The sequence below is a fragment of the Rhinopithecus roxellana genome, chromosome 15 (genome assembly GCF_007565055.1).
Source record: "Rhinopithecus roxellana isolate Shanxi Qingling chromosome 15, ASM756505v1, whole genome shotgun sequence".
Taxonomy (NCBI): Eukaryota; Metazoa; Chordata; class Mammalia; order Primates; family Cercopithecidae; genus Rhinopithecus; species Rhinopithecus roxellana.
Window position 1 is genome coordinate 13,153,737 of NC_044563.1, and position 27,232 is coordinate 13,180,968.

Genomic DNA, 27,232 nt, shown 5'->3' on the forward strand with positions numbered 1-27,232 from the left:
AGGGCTCAAATACTCTCCCATTGGCCTTGGGGTCCAGTGAGGCGCTCAGGCCACAGCTTCAAGCCTTTTTATTCCATTTTGGTAGGTTTGTATAAAAATACTCTCTTTAGGAAAATAAATAGCAGCTGCCCTCGCTGTGGAGGCTTGGATTCCCTGGAGCTGAAGGCTTCTCAAAGCTGAGATCCGCAGATCTGCTCATCACAGAAGCCGTGGGCACCTCCTGAGTTGTGCGGTTCAGGAGGGGGCGGCAGAATGGCCTGGTCCAATCACCTGCTGCTGCTGGCAGTGGGGCTGGTGAGTTAGTGTTCTAGGTGGGCAAAGTGGCACCTTCTGTCGGGGGTAGGGTTGGGTGGATCACAGGAAGAGGGTGATGGATAGTGTGGCAGTGACCTGGAAGGGGTTAGGGCTCCAGAGGACCTCTAAGGATCTACAAAGTCTCTGGGCTGCTAGGAATTCTCTGGCACAAATGGGAAATATTTTGTCTCTGATTTAGTGCAAATTGTGCTAGAGAGGCCAGCTCTAGAGAAACAGTGGGCAGCTTTGGTGGTCCCAAGCTGGCTCTACTGTGAAGCACAATATGGTCAGTCTCATTAGAGGGATGGAGAAGAAGCTGCTGGAGTTGGATGTGGGATACTGTCCAGGCCAGCTGGACTGGTGGGGGAAGGGGAGAAGACGTTGGTTAGGGTGGCACCTGCAGGGTGTAGGGCTCAGGTGCCTCACAAAGCGAGGAGGGTTGGAGAGCCAAGGGGGTCAGAGGATGGGTCTCCGCTGCTGCTGCTACTCTTGCGATGAGCTGAGGCACAGGGCTCAGGAGTGCTGGGGTAGGTGAAGACCAGGCTCGGGGTGAAAGGAGTTAGGGAGGGTGTGGTCATGAGTGTGGGGGTGTGCAGTGCCTCAGGTTCAAGCACAGGCCCTGGGGAAAGGGAGATACAAGGTACAGGGCGGCAGGGGGCTGGCGGGCTGCTCGTGCCACTGGTACTGCCTGTGTCCCCCTCCTTGGCTCCTTCGGGGATTTTGCAGATGGGTCGGTGGGCTTCCAGCACCAGCTCCAGGCGCTCCTTCTGCTTCTGCAGCTCCTCAATCTCTCGCTGCAGCCCAGATTTCTCATCTTCCAGTTTGTCAGTCTCCTGTAGAAGATCAGGAGAGGAGTCAGGAAGGTGAGGGCTGAATACCCTGAAGCCTCAGATGTTTGGACTCAGGGTTCTGAGGAGCTGGGGTTGGGTGGGGAGAGAGGGGGGGCAGTGGAGAGTCCCCAGCAAGTCTGGACTGCAATTCCCATGAGCCCCTGGGAGAAAATGGGCACGACTCCCATCAGGCCCAGGCATTTTAGGAGATTGCTGGCACGGGGCGGCGGCTCAGGCCTGTAATCCCAGTACTTTGGGAGGCTGAGGCGGGTGGATCACTTGAGGTCAGGAGTTTGAGACCAGCCTGGCCAACATGGCGAAACCCTGTCTCTACTAAAAATATAAAAATTAGCCGGGTAGGGTGGCAGGTGTCTGTAGTCCCAGTACTCAGGAGGCTGAGGCATGAGAATTGCTTGAGCCTGGGAGACAAATGTCACAGTGAGCCATAAGCCGAGATCTCGCCACTGCACTCCAGCCTGGGTGACAGAGCAAGACTGTCTCAAAAAAAAAAAAAAAAGGAAATTGCTGGCTGAGCTTCAGCTCTGCTCTGCTGCCAGTGAGACATGCTGCAGCCAATTTTTAATCAATTTTTCCTCATCATTTTCCCAGGACTGCCCCTCGAACAAGGAGCTAGGATGGTGGGGAAGGGGCTACATATACTGGGGCTTTGGGGGCTCCTGGGAGACAGGGTCCCTCAGAGTTCGGTGGACCAGGGCTGGTGCTCACCGCCTGCAGGAAGTCGGTCAGTTCCTTCCTCCGGTTCCTGCACTTGGCCGCAGCCAGCTTGTTCCGCTCGCGCCTTACTCGTCGGCGCTCCTCTTCCTCGGGGCTGATCTGGGGGTGAGACCAGCAGTGAGGAGGACCCTGGGCCACTGGTTGCCTGGCACTTGCCCCTCACGGTGGCCCAGTGGTAGGACCCTGGCAGAGGTAATGGCAGGGCCCCCTCAGCCTGTGATTTAGGGATCACTGCACCCAACCAGTTCCCTGCACTGAGGCACTGTCTGCTTGGATTGATAAAATTTCCTCCTCGCCCCTAGCTTTAGTGCACATTCCTCTCCCATAATGCCCTCCCCTTCCACAAACCCTAACCCTCCTTATCTCTCGGGACTCAACTAAGATGTTCCTGCCTCCAGGAAACCCTCTTATTCCCCAGCCAGAAGTGACCTTTCCCCCTCAGCACCCCCTTTGCAGGACCCTCATCCTTCTGGATCTCTGGACAACCAAGTCTCCTCTTCCAAGAGCTGTAAGCACTAGGAGGGGATAATGAGTGCTGCTGATTAAGTTGCAATGTGTTGGAAACCTACTATGTGCCAGCCAAGTACTTTATATAGATTCTTGTTTTTTTCACTGAGAATATGCAAAGTTTTTTTTTTTTTTTGAGACAGAGTCTCACTCTGTTGCCCAGGCTGGAGTGCAGTGGCACGATCTCAGCTTACTGCAAGCTCTGCCTCCCGGGTTCACGCCATTCTCCTGCCTCAGCCTCCCCAGTAGCTGGGACTACAGGCGCCCACCACCTCGCTTGGCTAATTTTTTGTATATTTAGTAGAGATGGGGTTTCACCGTGTTAGCCAGGATGGTCTCGATCTCCTGACCGCGTGATCCGCTCACCTCAGCCTCCCAAAGTGCTGGGATTACAGGTGTGAGCCACCACGCCCGGCTTTTTTTTTTTTTTTTTTTTTGAGATGGAGTCTCGCTCTGTCGCCCAGGCTGGAGTGCGGTGGCCTGATCTTGGCTCACTGCAAGCTCCGCCTCCCGGTTTCACGCCATTCTCCTGCCTCAGCCTCCTGAGTAGCTGGGACTACAGGCGCCCGCCACCGCACCCAACTAATGTTTTGTATTTTTAGTAGAGATGGGGTTTCACCGTGTTAGCCAAGATGGTCTCGATCACCTGACCTGACCTCATGATCTGCCCACCTCGGCCTCCCAAAGTGCTGGGATTACAGGCATGAGCCACCGCGCCCACCTTTTTTTTTTTTTTTTTTTTTTTTTAGACAGAGTCTCACTCCTTCCCAAGCTGGAATGCATTGGCCTGATCTCGACTCACTGCAACCTCCATATACTGGATTCGAGTGATTCTCATGCCTCAGCCTCCCAAGTAGCTGGGATTACAGGCATACACCACCACACCTGGCTAATTTTTGTATTTTTAGTAGAGATGCGGTTTCACCATGTTGGCCGGGCTGGTCTTGAACTCCTAACCTCAGGTGATCCACCCTCCTCAGCCTCCCAAAGTGCTGAGATTACAGGCATGAGCCACTGTGCTCAGCCTTTTTTTTTTTTTTGTGGTGACGGGGTCTTGCTGTGTTGCCCAGGCTGGTCTGGAACTCCTGGGCTCAAGGGATCCTCCTGCATTGGCCTCCTAGAAAGCAGGATTACCAGCAGGAGCCACCACACCTGGCCTCTTTTTTTTTTTTAAACATAGATTTTTTTTTTTTTTTTTTTTGAGACGGAGTTTCACTCTTGTTGCCCAGGCTGGAGTGCAATGGTGTGATCTTGGCTCACTGCAACCTCCACCTCCCAGGTTCAAGCGATAATCCTGCCTCAGCCTCCCTAGTAGTTGGAGCTGGGATTACAGGCATGTGCCACCATGCCCAGCTAATTTTTTTGTATTTTTAATAGAGACGGTGTTTCTCCATGTTGGTCAGACTGGTCTCAAACTCCTGACCTCAGGTGATCCCCCTCCTTGGCCTCCCAAAGTGCTGGGATTACAGGCGTGAGCCACCGCGCCCGGCCTGTTGTTGTTGTTGTTGTTGTTTTTTTTTTTTTGAGACAGAGTCTCGCTCTGTCGCCCAGGCTGGAGTGCAGTGACGTGATCTCAGCTCAGTAGCTGGGACTACAGGCGCCCGCCACCTCGCCCGGCTTTTTGTATTTTTCAGTAGAGAGGGGGTTTCACCATGTTAGTCAGGACGGTCTCAATCTCCTGACCTCACGACCTGCCCGCCTCAGCCTCCCAAAGTGCTGGGATTACAGGCGTGAGCCACCACACCTGGCCTTAAACATAGATTCTTAACCCAACTTTCCATGAAAAACTGAAGCCCACGGAGGATAACTTGCTTATGGTTCCAGAGTAGGACTTAGAACCCATAGAACCCACTCACTCTATTCCACATTGAGTGACAGGCCAGATGAGTGAGACCATTTTGCCGAAAGGATCCAACTCACAGCTCACAGCCCTACCTGGAGAACCCAGGATCAAAGGGTCACCCGCAGAACCAGGCTGAAGGAAGGATGCACAAGAGGGTTTACCCCTGGCCCGCTTCTGTGGCTCACACCACAGTCCCTCCTCACCACAAAGGCCAGACATCCTGTTCTGGGAAACCTGTCCCTGGCTATCTCTCATCTTTCCCAGGGCCCTAACCTCTCTCCCCATCCTCTACCTGCCAACCAAGCTTTTTAAACTCATCCCCTATAGTCTCCCACACCAAAATGTCCCACGGAGAGGAAAGAGAGCCACTCCTTTAAAGACTCGCCATTCACTTATTTTGGTAAGGGCTTTGGGGAGCCAATAATTCTCAGTTAGCTCTATTTTGAGCCTTCTGTTAGCTCCCAGTGAGACAGAGTGGCTTGGTGATTAGTTTTGGGGGTTTTATTTTATTTTGTCTTTTTCGGTAGAGACAGGGTCTCTCTATGTTGCCCAGCCTAGTCTTTAACTCCTGGCCTCAAGTGATCCTCCTGCCTAGGTCTCTCAAAGTGCTGGGATTACAGGCATGAGCTACTGCACCTGGCCTTGGCTTGGTGGTTAGGATCTGACTTCAGAGTTGGATAGATCTGGAGCCAAGGCCAGTTCTGTGCCATTACTCACTACTTGTGTGATCTTGGGCAAGTGACTACCCTTCTGTGCCTTCATTTCCTTGGTGGAAGATGGGGAAAACCAGGGTACATTCCCCAGAGAGATTTCTTGAGGATTAAATGAGACAGGGAAACTGAGACTGAGGGAGTAGCTGAAGGGAACCCTCTTGTTCGTGTTCTCTCCCAGACAACATAAGCGTCCCCTCTATGCATGTTGGTAGGTGGAGCCCCCCTCGCCATTCCATGTGCGCACGTTACATGTTCTTACCTCCACCTCCATCCTTGCTCCTGCCATCCCTCTCTACCTGGAATGTACTTTCCTTCCTCTCTGCCTCTGCCAGTCCTACCCATCCTTCTAGGCTAATATGCCACCTTTTCCAGGAAGCTTTCCCTGATCCAGAAGTGACTGTTGTATCCTCTGGGCCTCCCGTGGGGCTCCTATCACTTTCAGCCTTGGGCAGTAGTCACCTATAGCCTACCTTACTCTCTCCTAACCCTATGTTCTCCTTTCTGGCAGGAGCTTCTCTGCACTCTAGCACTCCTGGGTGGAGTCGGAACCACTGCAATGCCTCTGTGCCTTACCTGTTCACAAGGTCTTCGACGTACCCCTGGAGGCGGCCCCAGGGCCCGAATGACTCCTGGCCGGGGTTGTGGGGGGCTGTACTGAGGGTAGGTCAGAGGCCTGGGGTAACTGCTGGGCCCCAGGAAATGAGGCTGTACCATCCACTGCAGCTCCTGACTGCCACTCATGGTGTTGATGCTTGGCACGAGGTGGAACTTCTAAGGAATAAGAAATGGAAGGCCACAGATGAGGTCCGTGTGGATTGAGGGGCTTCTACTGGGCAGAGGCTACACTGCTGTTTACCTTCAATGTACAGGCTAGCTCTGAAAACAGAAAGAACACAGCCTGGCAGTCAGAGACTGACCTGGTGGCAAATCCCTGCTCATAAGCTGTGTGGTTTTGGGCAGGTCACGTAACCTTTCTGTGCCCCCGTTTCCCCATTGGAGCTAACATTTATAAAGTATAAACTGCCAGGAACTGTTCTAACCACTTTATAAATACTGACTCATATCATTGGCACAGTAGTATCTTCATTTTCTTTTCTTTTTTCTTTTTTTTTGAGATGGAGTCTCACTCTGTTGCCCAGGCTGGAGTGTAGTGGCATGATCTTGGCTCAACTGCAACCTGTGCCTCCCAAGTTTGAGTGATCCTCCTGCCCCAGCCTCCCGAGTAGCTGGAATTACAGGTGTGCACCACCTCGCCCAGCTAATTTTTGTATTTTTAGTAGAGACAGGGTTTTACCATGTTTGCCAGGCTGGTCTCCAATCCCCAACCTCAGGTGATCCACCCGCCTTGGCCTCCCAAAGTGCTGGGATTACAGGCTTGAGCCACCACACCCAGCCTAGTATCTTCATTTTCAGACAGGAGAACAGTTGTCCACAGACACAGAGCCAGTGAGTAGGAAACAGTATTTGAGCCCAGCAGCTGGTCTCTTACCCACTCTTGCACCTGTTTGCACGAAGAAGATAATTACAGCTCCCATCTCATGGGGAGGCTGTGAGAATCAAGTGAGAGAATGTGTGCGACAGTCTGGTAAGTGGCAGGTGCCCAGTGCTGAGGGGCTGAGGCAGGAAAGAGTCACTTCTGTGGGTTCAGGCCATCCCAGTGCTTTTTTTTTTTCTTGAGACAGGGACTCACTCTGTTGCCCAGGCTGGAGTGCAGTGACCTGCGGGCTCAAGCAATCCTCCCACTTTAGCTCCTAAGTAGCTAGGACTACCGACGTGCACCACCACATTTGTTTTTTTTTTTTTTTTTTTTTTTTTTGAGACAGAGTCTTGCTTTGTTGCCCAGGTTGGAATGCAGTGGCTTGATCTTGGCTCACTGCAACCTCCACTTCCCTGGTTCAAGCAATTCTCCTGCCTCAGCCTCCCAAGTAGTCCCAAGTAGCTAGGACTACAGTCGCCCACAACTGTGCCTGGCTAATTTTTGTATTTTTAGTAGAGATGGGGGTTTCACTATGTTGGCCAGGCTGGTCTCAAACTCCTGACCTCAGGTGATCCACCCGCCTTGGCCTCCCACAGTGCTGGGATTACAAGCATGAGCCACCGCGCACGGCCTGGCTAATTTTTTAAAAAAATTTTTTTGTAGAGACAGGGTCTCACTAGGTTGCCCCAGGGTGGTCTCAAATTCCTGAGCGGAAGCAGTCCACCCACCTCAGCCTCCTAAAGTGTTGAGATGACAGGCTTTAGCCACCTGGCATGGCAGGCTGTCCCAATTCTAATCTCAGCTCTCAGCTACTTACTGCCTGTGTGACCATGGGCAAGTTATTTAACCTCCATGTGCCTCAGTTTCCTCATTTTTAATATTGTTACAGGTGAAGATTACAGGATTTCATTGATGTTAAGAAGTACCATTTAATACCTCTGAAATCATAGTTTAATTGGCAATTTAAAAAATTTTAGTGGACTAGGCAAGGTGACTCACACCAGCATTTTGGGAGGCTGTGTAGGATCACTTGAGCTCAGGAGTTCGAGGTCACACTGGGCAACACAATGAGACTTCATTTCTACAAAAAAAATTTTAAAAATTAGCTGGGTGTGGTGGTGCGTGCCTGTGGCCAGGTCGCTTCCCAGCTAGGATCTCAGTAGGATTGCTTGAGCCCAGGAGGTTGAGGCTACAGTGAGCTGAGTTTGTGCAACTGCACTACAGCCTGGGCAACAGAGGAAGACCCTGTCTCAAAAAAGAAAAGAAAAGAAAAGAAAAGAAAAGAAAACAGAAGAAAGAGAAGAGAAAAAGAAAGAAGGAAAGAAGGAAAGAGGGAGGGAGGGAAAGGAAGGAAGGAAGGAAGGAAGGAAGGAAGGAAGGAAGGAAGGAAGGAAGGAAGGAAGGAAGGAAGGAAGGAAGGAAGGAAAGAAAAGAAAAGAAAAGAAAGAAAGAAAGAATATTAGTAGCATAAAGTTATGGTGGGTTTTTTTCAATCGATGAGGTCTTCGACTCCGTGAAATACGGTAAATGATGTGGCAAGCACCCAGCACGACGTCCCTGTTCCCATTCTATCAACCAGTTATCTGAGGAGTGGGTTGGGATGGGGCTCAGTGTTCTAGGAGAAGTGGGTTCGAGCTCTGCCGCTGGGCCCTGGGTGTGGGCGCCCGATCGTCCGGGAAGAGCCCCACAAGCCCAGGCAAGTCCCGACAGCAGTAGCCCGAGCCCAAGCGCTGCGGGCCCGGCGGCCCAGTGACCCCAGTTCCGGGTCCAAGGCACCGCCGGCGGCATCTCCCACTCCCGAGGTTGTCCGGGGCCCGGGCCGCTCCGGGCCAGGAAGGGAGGGGCGCCCCGGGTGACTCAGCCGCCGTGACTCCGGCCGCCGTGACTCGGCGGAACGGACGCCCCTCCTTCCCTCCCCTGCCGACACGTGCTCGCAGCCCCTCGGCAGGAAGCGGGCACCTGCAGCGTCCCGGGTGCCCCCGGCGGGCAGCGGGCGCCGTTAAGGGCCGGGAGCGGGGTCACGAGAGTCGCCCGCAGCCTGACCCCGCGCACGTCCCGGAACCTCGAGGTATCTATTCGCCGCATTCGGCAAAGGGGTCGAGGGCCGGTCTCCGGGGACCTGGCAGATTCCACTGCCCGGACCCCCCAGGGCTCCCCAGGCGGAGAAACGATAGGGACTTGGCGACGGAGGGGCGAAGGACAAACAGACAGACGGACACGCGGACGGTGGCAGACCGGGCCGGGACTTCCATCCTGGCCCAGCTGCTCTACCGACGGATCCCGCCTCTGTCCCGTGTTGGGACATCTCACCCCGGCCCAGACTCCAGATCCCAGGAATTCAGCCCAAGGCGAAGAGACCCTCTGAGCCGTCGGGGCGGCCAACCCAGGCGCCCACGGCCCTTCTGAAGCAGGTTGGACGCAGAAGTCAGAGGTGGGCAGGAGGAGAGAAAGCGGGCAAGGAGACAGAGGCACGGACGCGGACTGCAAGGGAGAAGGGGGCGGCTGGGAGAAGGGGAGTTCGCGGGTCTTTGCCGCCCGCTGCGCAGTGGGGGCAACTGGCCCCGGACGGCGAGGGGCAGGATCCTCGCCCCGGCCCCCAGCCCGGCCCAGACTCCGCTTCCCGGCTCCAGTCCCGGAGTGTGCGGCAGTTGACCCGGCCTCCCACGCGCCGTCCTCCCGGAGGACCCCCGGCGTCGGGCCCCTCTCACCTGCTGGGCTGCCTGCGCTGCGGCCGGGTGCTGCGCGGGGCCGCCATACCCGCCGCCGTTCCCGGAGCTCGGGCCTGGTTCCCCGAAGTCTCGGAACATCCCCGGGGCTGGCGGCTTCGCGGGGTCCACGGCTGCTGGGTTCTGACTCACCCGCGCCGTGCGGAGTCTTTTCTTTTTATGAATGAAAAGTTCTCGGGCTGAACCACTGCGACCGCGGGGGGTGGGGGCGTTGCAGCGGCGCGGTCACCTCCAGGCTCCACCCGCGAGACGCGCAGCCTTGGCCCGTCGGTCCCGAACTTGGCGACGCCTCCCCCAGTCCGGCGGCAGCCTTTTCACTGGGATGGGCCCGGCTCGGCGTTCCCCGGTGGCTGCGGGCCCGCCCCCCTGACGTAGCTGCCCATACATGGTGCAACTTCCTCGCCGCGCCCAGGTGGAGCCCCGGGTTCCCCCGCGGACTGACGCACCTGCCCAAGCCCGCGCACCGCCCCAGCCCTCTCGCGGCCTGGGCTAGCCTCCGTTTCTGCTCCCACAAAATAGCGCGAAAGAATCACATCTCTAGGAGCCACGCCATCCGCCACCCAAAGCTTCGTGGAGTGATATCTTTCCACTGGCCTTGTTTTAAGGCTTCGAGTATATGAAAAGTGAATAAATGACAAACCAGGGTTACAAAAATGGTGGCATATTTTATTTTACTTTATATTTTTGAGACAGGGTCTCTGTCACCCATGCTGGAGTGCAGTGGCCCGATCTCGGCGCACTGCAGGCTCAACTTCCTGAAGTCAAGGGATTCTCCTACCTCAGCGCCCCCTCCAAGTAAGTGGGACTACAGGCACGCGTCACCATGCCCGGGGAATTTGTGTGTGTGTGTGTGTGTGTGTTTTTTTTTTTTTGAGGCGGAGTCTCGCTCTGTCGCCCGGACTGGAGTGCAGTGGCCAGATCTCAGCTCACTGCAAGCTCCGCCTCCTGGGTTTACGCCATTCTCCTGCCTCAGCCTCCTGAGTAGCTGGGACTACAGCGCCCGCCACCTCGCCCGGCTAGTTTTTGTATTTTTGGTAGAGATGGGGTTTCACCGTGTTAGCCAGGATGGTCTCGATCTCCTGACCTCGTGATCCGCCCGTCTCGGCCTCCCAAAGTGCTGGGATTACAGGCTTGAGCCACCGCGCCCGGCCAATTTTTGTGTTTTTTGTAGAGATTGGGTCTTGCTTGCCGTGTTGCCCAGGCTGGGTGGTATATTTTAAATGTTTATGATAAGGTAATGCTTTGAACTAACCACACATACAATGCAATATACTGTATTACTCAGGATAATTTCAGGAACCATAACGAGCTTTAATTCAGGGCCACTACAGGTGTCCTGTGGTCTGATAAACGCCATCTTCTTTGCTGTCAGTGCCTTTCGGAGGCTGTGTGGCCACCAGTCTTGTTTGGAGAGTATGTCAAAGGCAAGTGAATGTGAGGCCATGGCCAAACGTGCTTGGGAGGCAGGTATCATCCTCATCCCTGTTTTACAGATGGGGAAACTGAGGCTAGGAGATGCTGAAATGAATTGCTCAAGGTTGCTAAGCGAGTAGCTGGCACAGGTTGCCAAGTCACAGCCATGGGCGCTCCAAGCCCAGGCTCAGCCAAGATTTTTCAAAGCCCTTACACCTTCACAGACACCTTGTTGCACATCCAGAATGTCAGTGCTAGGTACCATCCCAAAGCCCTTCTCTGATTACTTCCATCTATAGATGAGGAAACTGAGGTCCAGATGGAGTACTGAGCTGCCAGTTGTCACATGACTACAGAAAGAGGGCTGGGGCCAGGGGTGGTGGCTCATGCCTGTAATCCTAGCACTTTGGGAGGCCAAGGCAGAAAGAACCATTGGAGACCCCATCTCTACAAAAAATTAAAAATTTTTACCGGGCGCGGTGGCTCACGCCTGTAATCCCAGCTCTCAGGGAGGCAGAGGCGGGAGGATAGCTTGAGCCCAGGAGTTCGAGACCTGCCTGGGTAATATAGCGAGATCCCGTTCTCCACAAAAAGGAAAAAAAAAAAAGACAAAAAAAAATTTTTTCCGGACATGGTGGTACTCCTGCCTTGTGGTCCCAGCTATTCTGGAGGCTGAGGAGGGAGGATGGCTTGAGCCAGGGAGGTCAAGGCTGCGGTGAGCTATGACTGTGCCACTGCATTCCAGCCTGGGGGACAGAGCAAGACTCAAAGTAAATAGATCAAGAGGGCTGGGCTCTCCTGCTTCTCCATCGGTCCTTCCATTTCATCAGCTCTAGCTTTTCCCTCTGGGCTACTTTCCTTGGGAACACAGGGCAGTCTGTGGGTGCACTCGGTACTTAGGGCCAGGAAGGCCTGTTTGACCCTGGGGTTCTAGTCCCAGAGCTACCATTTTCCGTCTGTGTGACACTGGGCAGGTCACCCTCCCTCAATTGGGCCTCGCTGCTGATCTCATGGAGCTGTTGTGGGATCAAATGAGATCACAGATGTGAAAGTGCTTTGTAAGCTGTAAAGTGTTGTGCACTCAGAAAGTCGTTACCAACCTGGTGCCTCTCCTTTGCCTTTGAACAACCCATTGTTTGTCATCCTCTGGTCATCATGATCTGTGTGTGTGTGTGTGTGAGAGAGAGAGAGAGAGAGAGAGAGAGAGACAGAGACAGAAAGACAGAGACAGAGAGAGAAAGAGAGAGACAGAAAGGAGAGGAGAGTGTTTCTGAGGCAGTGTGATCCGTGGACAGAACACCCGTGCTGGGGTCAGACAGCTCTGAGGTCTGGGTTTGAATGTGGTTAGGCTGCTCACCAATTGTGTGACCTAGATGAGGTACACAATCTCTCAGAGCCTCTTTCTTTATCTGTGAAATGGAGACATAATGATAACTATCTCAAGGGTTGTTGGAGGACACAAATAATGTCACATGCTTAGCACAACACATAGTAAGAATTTGACACATAGGCTGGGTGCTGTGGCTCACGCCTGTAATCCCAGCACTTTGGGAGGCTGAGGCAGGTGGATCATGAGGTCAGGATTTAGAGACCAACCTGGCCAATATGGTGAAACCCTGTCTCTACTAAAAATACAAAAATTAGCTGGGCATCGTGGCCCATGCCTATAGTCCCAGCTGCTTGGGAGGCTGAGGCAGGAGAATCGCTTGAACCCAGGAGGCGGAAGTTGCAGTGAGCCAAGATTGCGCCACCGCACTCCAGCCTGGGTGACAGAGTGAGCTCCGTCAACAACAACATAAAATTGACAAATAGCAGTGAAGATGAATTCACATGTTAATAAAAAGCCCCAGGGGAACCTTTGGGACTGATCACACGTGAAGGCACTCATACGGCACATGTGCACACACATGTGCCTGCACATACACACGCACTGATACCTCAACTTCTTGGCAGAGCCCAACCTGGACAGGTCAAGTGTGACACAGGTAACCAGGGGAGGGATGACACAGGTCAGCCTTGACTGTGTTCGCTTGCCTGCTCCAGAAACATCACCCTGGACCCGACCCCACTGCCCCCAAGCAGTGGATGCTGGGGCCACTGGGGCAACTGAGGGAGCAGGGTTTCAGGTCTGGGGTGTGTGTGTGTGTGTGTGTGTGTGATTACATGACTTTGAAAGTCTCTTCCTGCTCTAACCGTCGCTGGAGCCACAAGGAGGTCCTTTCAGAGGGAGCACATTCCAACCTCCTCAATCACTAACCCCAGCCTTGTGGCTGTAGAAGCGTTCCTGGCCTCTGACCTCACCAGCTTCCACTGAGGGAGGCCGGGAGAGAACCCCAGGGGGCCACAGCCATCGCTGGAAGTTTGGGGGCAGGGAGGCCTGAGAGACTCTGCCACTGTGCCTTGGTGGCTCTGTAAGACTGGCTCAGTCCCTTCCCCTCTCTAAGTCCCAGAGAATCCCCACCTTTTGGGACTACAGTGAAGGAAAGGAGGGTTCTCAGTGTGGCCAGGGCATTGGAGGTGATATTTATGTTTATCAGTTTCTATTCACTCTTTCATTGAAGTTTATGTTGTTTTTGTTTGGTTGGTTGGTTGGCTGGTTTGAGATAGGGTCTCACTCTGATGCCTGGGCTGGAGTGCAGTGGCAAGATCACAGCTCACTGCAGCCTCAACCTGCCGGGCTCAAGCAATCCTTGCTTCTCAGCCTCCCGAGTAGCTGGGGCTACAGGCGCGTGCCACCACACCCAGCTAATTTTTTTTGACTCAAGCAATCTACTTGCCTCGGTCTCACAAATTGCTGGGATTACAGGCATGAGCCACTGCGCCTGGCCTTTGAAGTTTATGTTTTTACTTGAGATTAAATTAATGTAGCAAACAATTAACTACTTTAAAGTGTACACTGCAGTGCCATTTATTACATTCACAATGTTGTACAACAACCACCTTTCTTTAGTTTCTAAACTTCATCACTCCAGAAAACACCCCACACCTATGAAGTAATGACCCTATTTCCCCCTTCCCTCATCCCCTGGTACCACTAATTTGCTTCCTGTCTCTATGGATTTGCTCATTCTGGGCATTTCAAGTAAATGGACTCACATATTATGTGGTCTTTTGTCTGATTTCTTTACTTAGCATAACATTTTCTCTTTTTTTTTTTCCTTTCTTTCTTTCTTCTTCTTTTTTAGATGGAGTCTTGTTCTGTCACCCATACTAGAGAGCAGTAGCCCTATCTTGGCTCACTGCAACCTCTGCCTCCTGCACTCCTCAGGTGATCCTCCTGCCTCAGCCTCCGGAGTAGCTGGGATTACAGGCACCTGCCACCACACCTGGCTAATTTGTGTATTTTTAGTAGAGAGAGGGTTTCATCAGGTTGGCCAGGCTGGTCTCAAACTGCTGACCTCAAGTTATCTGCCTGCCTCAGCCTCCCAAACTGCTAGGATTCCAGGTGTGAGCCACCGCACCCAGCCAGCATAACATTTTCAAGGCTCATTCATGTTATAATATGTATCAGTACTTTGCTCATTTTTATGGCTGAGTATATATAACCATTTTTTTATTCATAAGTTGATGGACATGGGATATTTCCACTGTTTGACTATTATGTGGTTATGTACATTTCTGTACAAGTTATTGTGTGGATATATGTTTTCATTTCTCTTGAATATATACCTAAGAGTGGAATTACTGGGTTACATGGTAATCTTCTGAGGAACTGCCAGACTGTTTTACAAAGTGACTATACCATTCTACGTTTCCACCAGCAATGCACGAGGGATCTAATTTCTCCAAACCCTTGTCAACCCTTGTTATTTTCCATTTTTTATATTAAAGACATCCTAGAGGGTATGCAGTGGTATCTCATTGAGTTTTGATTTGATTCGCATGTCCTTAATGACCAATGAACATCTTTTCCTGTGTTTTTGGTTTCATCTGTACGTTTTTTGGACAGATATCTATTCAAGCCTTTACTTTTTTCCTTTTTCTTTTTTTTTTTTTCTGTGGAAATGAGGTCTTAATATATTGCCCAGGCTAATCTCAAATTCCTGGCCTCAAGTACTTCGCCTGCCTTCACCCCTCTTCATGCTGAAATGACAGGTGGGAGCCACTGCTCCCAACCATTGCCCAGGCTGGAGGGCAGTGGTGCGATCTCGGCTCACTGCAGCTTCCACCTACCGGGTTCAAGTGATTCTCCTGCCTCAGCTTCCTGAGTAGCCGGGATTACAGGCATGTGCCACCATGCCCGGGTAATTTTTGTATTTTTAGTAGAGACGTGGTTTCACCATGTTGGCCAGGCTGGTCTCGAACCCCTGACCTCAAGTGATCCACCCACCTCAGCCTCCCAAAGTGCTGGAATTACAGGCACCAGCCACCACGCCCGGCCCATTGCCCATTCTTAATTTTTTTTTTTTTTTTTTGAGATGGAGTTTTGCTCTTGTCACCCAGGCTAGAGTACAATGGCACAATCTCAGCTCACCGCAACCTCTCCCTTCCTGGTTCAAGCGATTCTCTTGCCTCAGCCTCTTGAGTAGCTGGGATTACAGGAATGCTCCACCACACCTGGCTAATTTTGTATTTTTAGTAGAGATGAGGTTTCTCCATGTTGGTCAGGCTGGTCTCGAACTCTAGACCTCAGGTGATCTAGCCACCTTGGCCTCCCAAAGTGCTGGGATTACAGGCATGAGCCACTACACCTGGCCAATTGTTTTTTTTTTTTTTTTCATGTTGAGTTCTTTTTACATTCTGGATACTAAACCTTTATCAGTTATAAGATTTTCAAACATTTATGTTATTTTGTAAGTTGTCTTTTCACATTCTTGAAAATGTTCTCTTTTTTTATGAGATGGAAAAATGTTCTTTGATGCACAAAATGATGCATGACTATTTTTTATGAAGTCCAATGTGTCTTTTTGTTGTTGTTGCTCATGCTTTGGGTGTCTAATATAAAAATCCATTGCCAAATTCGAGGTCATGAAGATTTACTCCTGTGATTTCTTCTAAGAGTTTATAGTTTTAGCTCTTAGATTTAAATCGTTGATTAAATTGAAGTTAAGCACACATACAGTAAAGTGCACACATCAGTGTGTTCAGCTTAATGACTTTAAAATAAGTCATTATGTATTATTATTATTATTTTGAGACAGAGTCTTGCCCTGTTGCCCAGGCTAGAGTGTAGTGGCACGATCTCAGCTCACTGCAACCTCCGCCTCCCGGGTTCAAAAAATACTCCTGTCTCAGCATCCTGAGTAGCTGGGACTACAGGCACACGCCACCATGCCCGGCTAATTTTTGCATTTTTAGTAGAGATGGGGTTTCACCGTATTGGTCAAGCGGTCTCGAACTCCTGACCTCAGGTGATCCACTCGCCTTGGCCTCCCAAAGTGCTGGGATTACCAACGTGAGCCTCCACACCCCACCTTATTTATTATTATTTTTAAGACAAGGTCTCACTCTATCTCCCAGGTTGGAGCACGGTGGTGCTATCACAGCTCACTGCAACCTTGAACTCCTGGGCTCAAGCTATCCCCCCACCTCAGCCTCCCAAGTAGCTGGGACTGCAGGTCTGGCACCATGCCAATTATTTATTTATGTCTTTATTTATTTATTAGTAGAGAGGAAGCTGTTGCCCAAACTAATCTCAAACTCCTGAGCTTCAGTGATCCTCCCGCCTCGGCCTCCCAAAGTATTGGGATTACAAGTATGAGCCACCAAGCCCAGCCTCAATGACTTCTGCATGTATATAAACCCATGTAATTACCACCCTTATCAGGATGACGTTTTTAGCAACTCAGAAGGCTCCTCTGAGTCACACTTCCCACCCATAGGTAGCCACTATTCTGACTTCTGTCATCATAGATTAGTTTTGCCTGTTCTTCAACTTCATGTACATTTGACCATATGGCATGTACTCTTTTGGGTCTGGCTTCTCTTACTCAACGTGTCTGTGGGATTCCTCTGTGTTATTGAGTGACCTGGTAGCTTGGACTTTTCTGTTGCTGCGTCCCATTGCACAAATATTCCACAATCGGTCTCTCCATTCCCCTTTCTCCATTCCCCATTCTCCATTCCCCTGCTGATGACTTGGGGTGCCTTCTAGTTTTGGACTGTTATGAATAAGGCTGCCATGAATATCCTTTTGGGAGCCAGCTGTATTCATTTCTCTTTGGCTATATGCCCGGGTTGGGAGGAATTGTTGGGTCATATGGTTGGTGTACATTCAGCTTGAATTGATTCTCTCTACCAGTGCTGCAACATGGATGTACCATTTTACATCCCACCCATGTTGTTCAGTGGGTAACAGTTCCAGTTGCTCCACATCTGGAGATGACTTTTTTTTTTTTTGAGACAGGGTCTTGCTCTGTCACCCAGGCTGGAGTGCAGTGGTGTAATCTCAGCTTACTACAACCTCTGCCCCCCAGGCTCAAGTGATTCTCCTACCTCAGCCTCCCAAGTAGCTGTACAGGCACCTGCCACCATGCCCGTCTAATTTTTATAAATTGTAGAGACGGGTTTTCACCATGTTGGGCAGGCTGATCTCGAATTCCTAACCTCAGGTCATCTGCCCACCCTGGCCTCCCAAAGTGCTGGGATTACAGGCATGAGCCACGGCACCTGGCCTGGAGATGACATGTTAATTCACTTCTACAAAGATTTATTTTCCTTGGTCCTGGCCCCATCCTCTCTCCCCTGAATGCTCTCCACGGCTTCCAGCTCAGCACTTCCCACCCAGCAGCCTGAGGGATTGTTTTAATCATGAAAAATTTTAAGAGTCTGAGCATTTCACTATCAGACTTGGACCTACCCCAGCTGTGGCACCTTTGGAATTGCTACCCAGGAAGGCCCGAAGCCTGGGAAGGGGTGGGCTAGGGGTGCTTGGCGTACCCCATGTTCTTTTAGGTTACATGCTGCTTGGGAGGCTTGAGGGGCTAAGAGGATAACACTAGTGGCTCTTGCTCATTGAACTCTGATGAACCAGACGCCATTCCAAGTAACATGTTTAATCCTCACAGCAACCCTGTGAGAGAGATGGTATAATACACCCATTTTACAGATCAGGAAATGGAAGCACGGAGAAATTAAGCAACTTGCTAAAAGCCACACAGTGAGGAAGGAAAGTGTGAGGAATCCAGACGCTCGCAAATCTGGTGGGACTTGGCCAAATTCACAGGCTTTTCCTTCATAGGTACCTGCTTACTCTCCGCCCCAGGCTGCTAGACCGAGCCCCTCACCTTTGCACAGACGACTCCCTCTGCCCAAGGAACCTCCCTTGTCCCCTCACCTGGCTGACTTTTATGCTGCAGCTTTCAGTTTCCCCACCACTTCCTCAGCAAGGTCGTCTACAAGCCCAACCCAGGTGAAATCCTTTAATCTCTTATGCAACAAGCAATACAGTTCCCTCGTGCAATGAAGGACATTCATTACCTTTTGTTTTTGTTTTTGTTTTTTTTTGAGACGGAGTCTCGCTCTGTCGCCCAGGCTGGTGTGCAGTGGTGTGATTTCCGCTCACTGCAAGCTCCACCGCCTCCCGGGTTCATGCCATTCTCCTGCCTCAGCCTCCCGAGAAGCTGGGACTACAGGTGCCTGCCACCACGCCTGGCTAATTTTTTTGTATTTTTAGTGAAGACAGGGTTTCACTGTGTTAGCCAGGATGGTCTCGATCTCCTGACCTCGTGATCCGCCCGCCTCAGCCTCCCAGAGTGCTGGGATTACAGGCGTGAGCCACCGCGCCCAGCCAGGACATTACCTTTCTTTTTTTTCTTTTTGAGACGGAGTCTCGCTCTGCCACCCAGGCTGGAGTGCAGTGGCCAGATCTCAGCTCACTGCAAGCTCTGCCTCCTGGGTTTACGCCATTCTCCTGCCTCAGCCTCCGGAGTTGCTGGGACTACAGGCGCCCGCCACCTCGCCCGGCTAGTTGTTTTTTTAATTTTTTTTTATTTATTTCTATTTTTTTAGTAGAGACGGGGTTTCACCGTGTTAGCCAGGATGGTCTCGATCTCCTGACCTCGTGATCCGCCCGCCTCGGCCTCCCAAAGTGCTGGGATTACAGGCTTGAGCCACCGCGCCCGGCCGACATTACCTTTTATTCTCCCTGTTCGGAATAATGTTTGAAGGTATTGCATTTTGGAGATGGATATGCGTGTTTCTGTATATATATCTATATCTGCATCTACCAAGTTGATGGCCATAAAAAGGGGGTGTGGAAAAGAAATTATTTTATTTTATCATATTTTATTTACTTATTATTTGAGACGAAGTCTTGCTCTGTCACCCAGGCTAGGGAGCAGTGGTGCGATCTTGGCTTACTGCAACCTCTTCCTCCTGGGTTCAAGCAGTTCTCCTGCCTCAGCCTCCTGAGTAGCTGGGACTACAGGCACCTGCCACCATGCCCGGCTAGTTTTTTTTTTTTGTATTTTAGTAGAGACAGGGTTTCACCATGTTGCCCAGGGTGGTCTTGAATCCTGAGCTCAGGCAATCAGTCCACCTTGGCCTCCCAAACTGCTAGGATTTGAAGGGAGCCACCACACCTGGCCTGGAGAAGGAATTGTTTTAAAACGTTGTTTTTATTTTTTATGTTGCTTTACACTAAAAACATTTAATTGCATTTCTTGTTCGACTAGGTAATACATTAAAATATTTTAAAATTCAAAAGTTACAAAAGGGGTAGAGTGAGAAGCCTCCCCTCCACAGTAACCAGTTTCTTTTGTATTTTTTTTTTTACCAAGAGAGTAGCCTATCTACATCCCGTATCATTTCTTGCTTTTTGGTTTTCTTATTATCTTGGAAGATCTTTCACTGAGTATATATAGATCTGCCTTGCTGAAAAGAAAAATCTGGCCGAGCACTGTGGCACACGCTTATAATCCTCGCACTTTGAAAGGCTGAGGCAGGAGGATCACTTAAGCCCAGAAGTTGGAAGCTGCAGTGAGCTGTGATCAGGCCACTGCACTCCAGCCTGGGCAAGAGTGAGACCCTGTCTCACGAAAACAAAAACAAAAGCTACCTCGTCGAGGTTTATCTTACATTCAGTAGAATGCACGCTTTGTTAATGTGCCAGTTGTGTGTATACATCTGTGTAGCCACGTTCCAATCCAGATACAGAACATTTCCGTCCCCCTAGAAAGTTCTCTCCTGCCTCTCTGCAGTCGATTCCCCCACCCCAGGAAATCACTTAACTCATTTATGTTATCATCGATTAGTTTTGTCTCTTGCAGAATTTCATATCAATTGAATCGTTCGCCACATGCTCTTTTGTGCCTGGCTTGTCTCCCACTGCACAGATGTACCACAGTTTCTTTATCCATTCTTCTGAATTAACTGAACTAAAAGTTGAATGGAGTCAGATATTGAGGAGGTAGGGATGATTAAAGACTTAGTCCCAGGCACGTGGTGGCGGGTGCCTGTAGTTCCAGCTACTCAGGAGGCTGAGGCAGGAGAATGGCGTGAACACGGGAAGTGGAGCTTGCAATGAGCCGAGATGGTGCCACTGCACTCCAGCCTGGGCGACAGAGCGAGATTCCATCCCAAAAAAATAAAAGACTTGGTCCCAGGCCAGGGGCGGTGGCTCACGTCTGTAATCCCAGCACTTTGGGAGGCCGAAGGGGGTGGATGGATCACTGGAGGTCAGGAGTTCAAGACCAGCCTGGTCAACATGGTGAAATCCTGTCTCTACTAAAAATACAAACATTAGCTGGGTGTGGCAGCGCACTCCTGTAATCCCAGCTACTTGAGAGGCTGAGGCAGGAGAATCACTTGAACCCAGGAGGCGGAGGTTGCAGTGAGCTGAGATTGCGCCACTGCACTCCAGCCTGGGTGATAGAGTGAGACTCTGACTCCAAAAACACAAACACACACACACACAAACAAACAAACAAAAAACAAAACAGCGACTTGGTCCTCCTGGCCACAAGGCACTTTCATTCAGCCCAGAGAGGCGGTCAGACACTCAGACTAGTCCTGGTGCTAAGGAGACGGTGCTGCAGGGAGGAGCCAGAGTGCCAGGGCCATTACTGGAGCCCCAGGAAGAGTTCTTTCCAACTGTGGTGGGGGTGGGAGAAGCCTTCCTGGCAGAGGAGAACTGGGGAGAAACATTTATAGAAAGTGGGGCTCCCTTTCCCTCACCAGCCACCTCTCCAGCCCAGGACTGTGGGACGAACATCAAAGACACAGCTCCAGCCTGGCTGGGTCTCTAGTAGTTCATTAAATGACGTCATTATGTGACTTCAGGTCAGTCTCTTTCCCTCTGGGAGCCTCAGTTTCCCCTTCCTGCAGATGAGGTTTACATACTGTGGACCCTGAAACTAGAGGTTTCCATGGAGATGGCAGGGGCTGGGATGGGGTTTTGGGCCTCTCATCCTTGCTTCAGTAAGCGCCATTCAGCAGGCAGGAGGGGCTCTGGCAGTGGACGTCTTGGGTTTGAATTTCAGTTCAGCCACTTCCTGGCTGGGCAAGCTGGGGAAGCTGGGCAATTCCCTAACTTCTCAATGCCTCAGTTTCCTCCCTTGTAAAGAGGATGCTGGCTGGGCGCAGTGGCTCTCACCTGTAATCCCAGCACTTTGGGAGGCTGAGGCGGGTGGGTCACCTGAGATAGCAAGTTTGAGACCAGCCTGACTAACATGGAGAAACCCTGTGTCTACTAAAAATACAAAATTAGCCAGGCGTGATGGCGCACACTTGTAATCCCAGCTACTCAAGAGACTGAGGCAGGAGAACTGCTTGAACCCGGGAGGCAGAGGTTGCAGTGAGCCAAGATCATGCCATTGCACTCCAGCCTGGGTGACAAGAGCGAAACTCTGTCTCAAAAAAAGAAAAAAAAAAAAAAGAGGATGCTAATAATCTTACCCGCTTTTCACAGTTGTTGGGGAGTGACTGATATGGATGGACAGTGCTGAGCATGGCACCTGTACAGTAAGGGATGGATAAATGTTAGTGAGAATTTTCTTGCTGTTTTATTTTGTGCTTTATGGGCAATTTCCTCTGAAGGGCGATGTCAGGGGCGCTGCTGTCAGTGCCCAGGATGGATCTGCCTGCTCCGCCTGGCCCCTTAAGTTTCTTGGAGTGGCTCCTGCTTCCTGCAGACCCAGGCTCAGACAGTTGGAGCCTGTCACCCAGTTCTTAGGTTACCCCTAACTCCTCAGACCTGGGCCATACCCCAAGCCCAGGTGCCAGCTCCTGCTCTAGGCCAGGAGTGGTATGAAACACCCATCCTAGATGAAAGGCTGGCAGGCCTGGGCTGGGCCAATAAACCACCCCACCCATCCTGGGAGGACCTCTGGGCACCGGTGTAAACTGAGTCATGGGGGGTGAGGGGGTGAGTCACACAGCCTGGAAGTGGGAGCCAAATGGGACAGAGCTCGCCTGTGTGGGGTCCCTGGCCCCATCTCAAACAGTCACAACTCTCAGCCCACCTCCGACACCCATCAGGCCCCTGGCCCACCGCAGAGGTGAGCGGGGCCAGACCAGGTTCCCAGAGGGCGGGAGCCTGGAGGCTGGACTCCCAGCACGCACGCATGTGTCTGTGTGTGAGTTTGTGTCATGTGTTGTGAGGGGCGGGTGGCAGACCGGAAAGGGAGGCTCTGACTCGGGAGGAAAGGATGGATTGGGGTTTGGAAAAGAGTCAAAGCCCTGGAGAGATTTTGGCGGGAATGCTTCGCTGCCCTCTCCTGGCCTCTGAGGGTTGGGCTGATTTTCCTGCCTCAACCAGCTTTCTCCCTTTAGGGGAGGGAGGAAGAGGAGCTGGGGCCTGGTGGGTGACCTCCGTGTCCTCTAGGGTATACAGAGGGCAGAGTCGGTCGGAGGAGGGAAGATCCCCAGAAGCCAGTTTAGACTTCATCCCAGAAAGGTCTTTCCCCTCCGGGCCTGAGCTGCTCAGGGACCAGGGACAGAGCTCCCTGCGACGCGGGTGTACAAGGACTCCTGGGAGTTGTGCAGGCCCCAGAGCATTTCTAGCCTTGACCTTGGCCAAGTTGCCAAGTTACTTAACCTCTTTCTGCCTCAGTTTCCTTATCAGTAAAAGGAGGAGGTCTGTGAGGACCATAATGAGTTAATGCATCTGAACTGCTTAGGGTGTGCCTGGCACAGAGTAGGTCTATATACAGGTTTGTTTTTTTTTTCTTTTTCCAGACAGGTTTGCCAGGCTGGAGTGCAGTTGCTGGATCGTGGCTCGCTGAAGCCTTGCTCTCCCAGGCTCAAGCGACCTTCCTCCCTTAGCCTCCTGAGTGCTGGGAGTATAGGAATGTGCCACCATGCCTGGCTTTGTTTTGTTTTGTTTTGTTTTTGGTAGAGATGGGAGTCTCACTGTGTTGCCCAGGCTGGTCTTGAACTCCTGGGCTCAAGCAATCCTTTCGCCTCGGCCTCCCAGACTGCTGTTATTATAAACATGAGCCACCACACCTAGCCCATGTTTACTTTTACTATTTGAGCCTGTTTTCTCATCTATAAAATGGGTGAGAAAGGACCCCTGAGGTGGCCCTTGTCCAGTTTTCTCTCTGGTCCCAGTCTCTGGTTTTATTCCCTGGGAAGTTGCCCCCTAAGCCCTGTCACCCTGCCTGACTCTATCTCTCTGGCATTTTCCCAGTAAGCAAAGGAGGATGGGGTTGGTGGGCTTCTCAGCTGGGTGTCCTCAGGTTTACCCCTGGTGCCTGGGGGATGTGTGTCAGAGGAGTGGGGAGTTTCCCTCCTCAGATGAATCAGCTGTGTGACCCGAGCCTCATCCCTGCCAGAGCCCCTCCCAGCCGGCAAGAGTGGGGCGCAGCTGCCCTACTGGGAAAATCCCCCAAATCCTGCCAAAGCTCCTGCTGAAGCGTTCTCCCGACTCAGCTGATTCAGTCCTCTTTGAGTCTGCCTGAGTTCCAACAGAAGTACAAGTCGGGCAGATTCTCTCCTTCCCTGGACAGACCCTCTGGAGCCTCCTCCCTGGGATCTGGGGTTTGCAGTATGTGGGAGTGGGAGGAAAAGGAGTTGGGGCGGGGGTTCTTTACCTGGCCTCAGTCACCCTTCCCCTGGTTTTTTTTTTTTTTAGACAGAGTCTGGCTCTTGTCGCCCATGCTGGAGTGCAGTGGCACGATCTCGGCTTACTCTAAACTCCGCCTCCCAGGTTCATGCCATTCTCCTGCCTCAGCCTCCCGAGTAGCTGGGACTACAGGCACCCGCCACCACGCCCGGCTAGTTTTTTGTATTTTTAGTAGAGACGGGGTTTCACCGTGTTAGCCAGGATGGTCTCGATCTCCTGACCTTGTGATCCACCCGCCTTGGCCTTCCAAAGTGCTGGGATTACAGGCATGAGCCACCGCGCCTGGCCCCCCTGGTTTTATAAAAGGAGTGGAGCACAGGACTTGTCCAAGTTTTCCCAGCACCCTCTGAGCTGAAGGCACTTCCCTGCTCCAAGGTAGGAAGGGGCCAGCCAAACAGGGCAGAACCCACTGCCAGCCTGAGGGGGTGGGTTTTGGAGGGCCATTGACCTGGCAGGGAATCAGTTCCCACTGTAGACCTGGAGACCCTTCTTGCCCAGTAGGTTTGGTCATTGCACTGTCTATGCCTCAGTTTCTTCATTGGTAAAAAAGGGACTTTCTGCTGGGCATGGTGGCTCATGCCTCTAATCCCAGCACTTTGGGAGGCCAAGGTGGGTGGATCACCTGAGGTCAGGCGTTCAAGACCAGCATGGCCAACATGGCAACCCAGGAGGAGGAGGCTGTAGTGAACCGAGATCATGCCACTGTACTCCAGCCTGGGTGACAGAGTGAAACTCTGTTAAAAAAAAAAAAAAAAAAAAGAGAGAGAGAGAGACTCAGCCGGGTGCAGTGGCTCACGCCTGTAATCCCAGCACTTTGGGAGGCCGAGGCGGGCAGATCACGAGGTCAGGAGATCGAGACCATCCTGGCTAACATAGTGAAACCCTGTCTCTACTAAAAATACAAAAAAAAAAATTAGCCGGGCGTGGTGGCAGGCGCCTTTAGTCCCAGCTACTCGGAGGCTGAGGCAGGAGAATGGCATGAACCCGGGAGGCGGAGCTTGCAGTGAGCCGAGATCGCGCCACTGCACTCCAGCCTGGGCAACAAAGCAAGACCGGTCTCAGAAAAAAAAAGAGAGACTCTCAGTTTTGGCCCAGCTTCTCTCTCAAGTGGTTCTGAAGACCCAACCTCCTGTGTGCTTTAGAAACGAGATCTTGAGTCCTTGCTGGGTCTCATCTGTCTTTGCAGTCCCCACCCCAACAGCACTTCGATAAAGTGGGGGTTCAACAGTACATAAGGTGCCCTGGACTTGGATGAACTGGGTTTGAATCTTGGCTCTGCCACTTACTTGCTCCATGACTTGAGCCAATTATTGAACTTGTCTGGGTCTCAGTTTCCTCTTCTGCAAAATGGCAATAATAATAGAGCCAGGTGAAACTTAGATGAAATCATGTAGGTAAACGCTTCGCCCTGTGCCTGGCTCTTGTTATGAATAGAATGAGGAAACTGAGACCCAGAGAGGGAGAGTGGCTTTCATTCACTCACTGATTTATTCAAGAATGTTTGGCTGAGTGCAGGGGCTCATTTGTAATTCCAGCACTTTGGGAGGATGAGGTGGTAGGATTGCTTGAGCCCAGGAGTTCAAAGCTGCAGTGAGCCATGATCATGCCACTGCACTCCAGCCTGGGCAGCAGAGCAAGACCCTATCTCAAAAAAGAAAGTTAATTTGGCATCTGCACTAGGCTGGGCCCTATGCCAAATGCTGGAGAACAAAGCATTGCCACTGTTCTGAAGGGATCTTACACACAGATGAGAGCAGCAGGCGGGCGGGAGCTGTAGGAGCCTAGGGGACATGCCTGCAACAGTTGGGGTGAGGAAGGATATGGAAGGATCTTGAAGAATTACACCTGAGCCAGTAGGTCTGCAACATGGCGCCAGCCAGGGAAGTGGGCGAGGGTAAGCCAACCAGAGCCTACAGCACCAGCAAAGGCATGAAAGTGAGAAAGGCCACCATGTGTGCAAGAAAGTCACACGCAGCTCAACGTTCTTGGACAAGGAGTGCGAAGCAAGGAGTGGAGACAGGATGAGGCAGACAGGTCCAGCAGGGGCTGGAGTCGCCAATTACCTCATTCATTCATGTAATAACTTACGGAGTCATTGTTCTGGCTGAGCACTGTGGTAGGCTCTGGGGACAGGGCTGAGATCTAGCCACTGTTCCTGCCTTCACAGAGCACAGTATGGGCATGGGGCTTAGGGGCCAGCAGGAGACGGACATCAATCAAGCCATTACACAAGTCACCACACATTCCGGCCATCAGGGCTGCAAGGCAGGTGCTCAAGCAGAAGGAACAGCCCGAAGCCCAGGGTTGTGTGCCAGTGGGTGAAGGAAGTAACAGATGGCTCCAGCAGAGTGAGCATGGGCAGAAAGGGGTGCCCGATGGAAGCGGGGACAGTCGATGGGCACCAGGTCACAGCCAGTGCAGGAGAGCGGACTCTATCCTGCAGACTGTGGGAAGCCATGGCAGGGCTTTTGGCAGAAGGACATGGCCACTCTGCAGGAGGGATCTGTTGACCTGGCTGTGGAGAATGGAGGAGGGACAAGAGGGTGGAAGTGACTTGGGAGACAGTGGGGTGTGGGGTGGGGCAGGGCACAGCAATGGAGAAGGGCTGTGTGTGTGACACACTCAGCTATGGAAGAAGCCAGTGCCGTTGACCCCACTTGGGCATCTCTGTGGGATCCATGAGGTGCCTTGGCCCACTTTGGTGGAGTGCAAGGCCCTGGTGGCCCAAGGGAGGCAGAGCACCAGGCTCCAACTTGGAGACCACCCAGCTCTGGGGACTTCCCAAGGCTGGGCAGAGGGAGACTCAGCCCTGGGGAAGCTCAGGGTGGGGAGGAAGCTGGAGAGAGCACTAAGCCAGCATCTCATGACTCAGCCACTTCCACCCAGTCAGCCTGGTGGCATCTCCGCTCCCCTGCTCTAAATTCCGATTTGGTGAGACTGCTGGAGGCTGAGTCAGTCTCGGCACAGCACGAGAGCTGTCTCCCAAGGGGCTCGCTGCCAGACACCCTGGCCTCCAATCAAGGCCAGGGCCAGGCACAGGGCTGGAGAGATGGAGGGGTGCGGGAGCCAGGCTCCAAGGCTACAGCAAGTCCCAGCAGAGCAGGGCGGTCTACTGAGATCACATAAGTGAACATGCTTCGTGAGTTATGAAAAGCTGTTTTCCTCGGTGGGCTCAGGGACCTCATTGCCTGAGGAAGGGACTGGGATTCAAGTCCTAGCTCTGCCCACTTCATCGTATGACACTGAGAAAACTCCTTTCCCCTCTTGGCTTCAATTTCCTTGACCACAGAATGGAGCCAACATCTCCTAAAGAGGTTGTGAGAATTAAATTTAATACATATGAAAGCGCTTTGCAAACTGTCCAGTGGGCCCTATGACGGTCAGGATGGTAGGACAGTATGAATGGCGGGGCTTCCAGAGACTACCTAGGGTTGCACAGGTTGTTCACTGCACCAGGATGTCCAGCCTAGGGTGCCGAAATCCAGCCCATCCCATCCTCTGCTCCCCAAACCACGTACCCTGGCCTAGGACTGCCTGGGCTTGGTACCTTTCTCTAATATGCACAAATGTACCCTGAGGGCTAGCAGTGGCCCCTCAGACGTTCCTGGAGGGATCAACCCCTGGAATTATGGGAAATCTCTGAGAAACTGATTTGGGATGGAGGGGAAGTGGGGCTGGTTTTGCAGAG

At 52.0% G+C, this 27,232-nt stretch overlaps 1 protein-coding gene across 2 annotated transcripts; it reads right to left on the reverse strand.

Moving 5' to 3' along the window:
- Window positions 1–32: 32 nt before the first annotated feature.
- On the reverse strand, window positions 33–9,764 carry FOSL1 (FOS like 1, AP-1 transcription factor subunit). 2 transcript variants are annotated; one of them, XM_010366449.2, is made up of 4 exons: window positions 9,108–9,764; window positions 5,496–5,693; window positions 1,851–1,958; window positions 33–1,127 (listed from the first exon to the last, which is right to left on the reverse strand). In XM_010366449.2, the coding sequence occupies exons 1-4, from the start codon at window positions 9,204–9,206 to the stop codon at window positions 717–719; spliced, it is 816 nt and encodes a 271-aa protein (XP_010364751.1). In that variant the 5' UTR covers window positions 9,207–9,764; the 3' UTR covers window positions 33–716. The 2 variants fall into 2 exon arrangements, with proteins under 2 accessions (XP_010364751.1, XP_030773570.1); XM_030917710.1 differs by lacking the exon at window positions 1,851–1,958.
- Window positions 9,765–27,232: the final 17,468 nt, after the last annotated feature.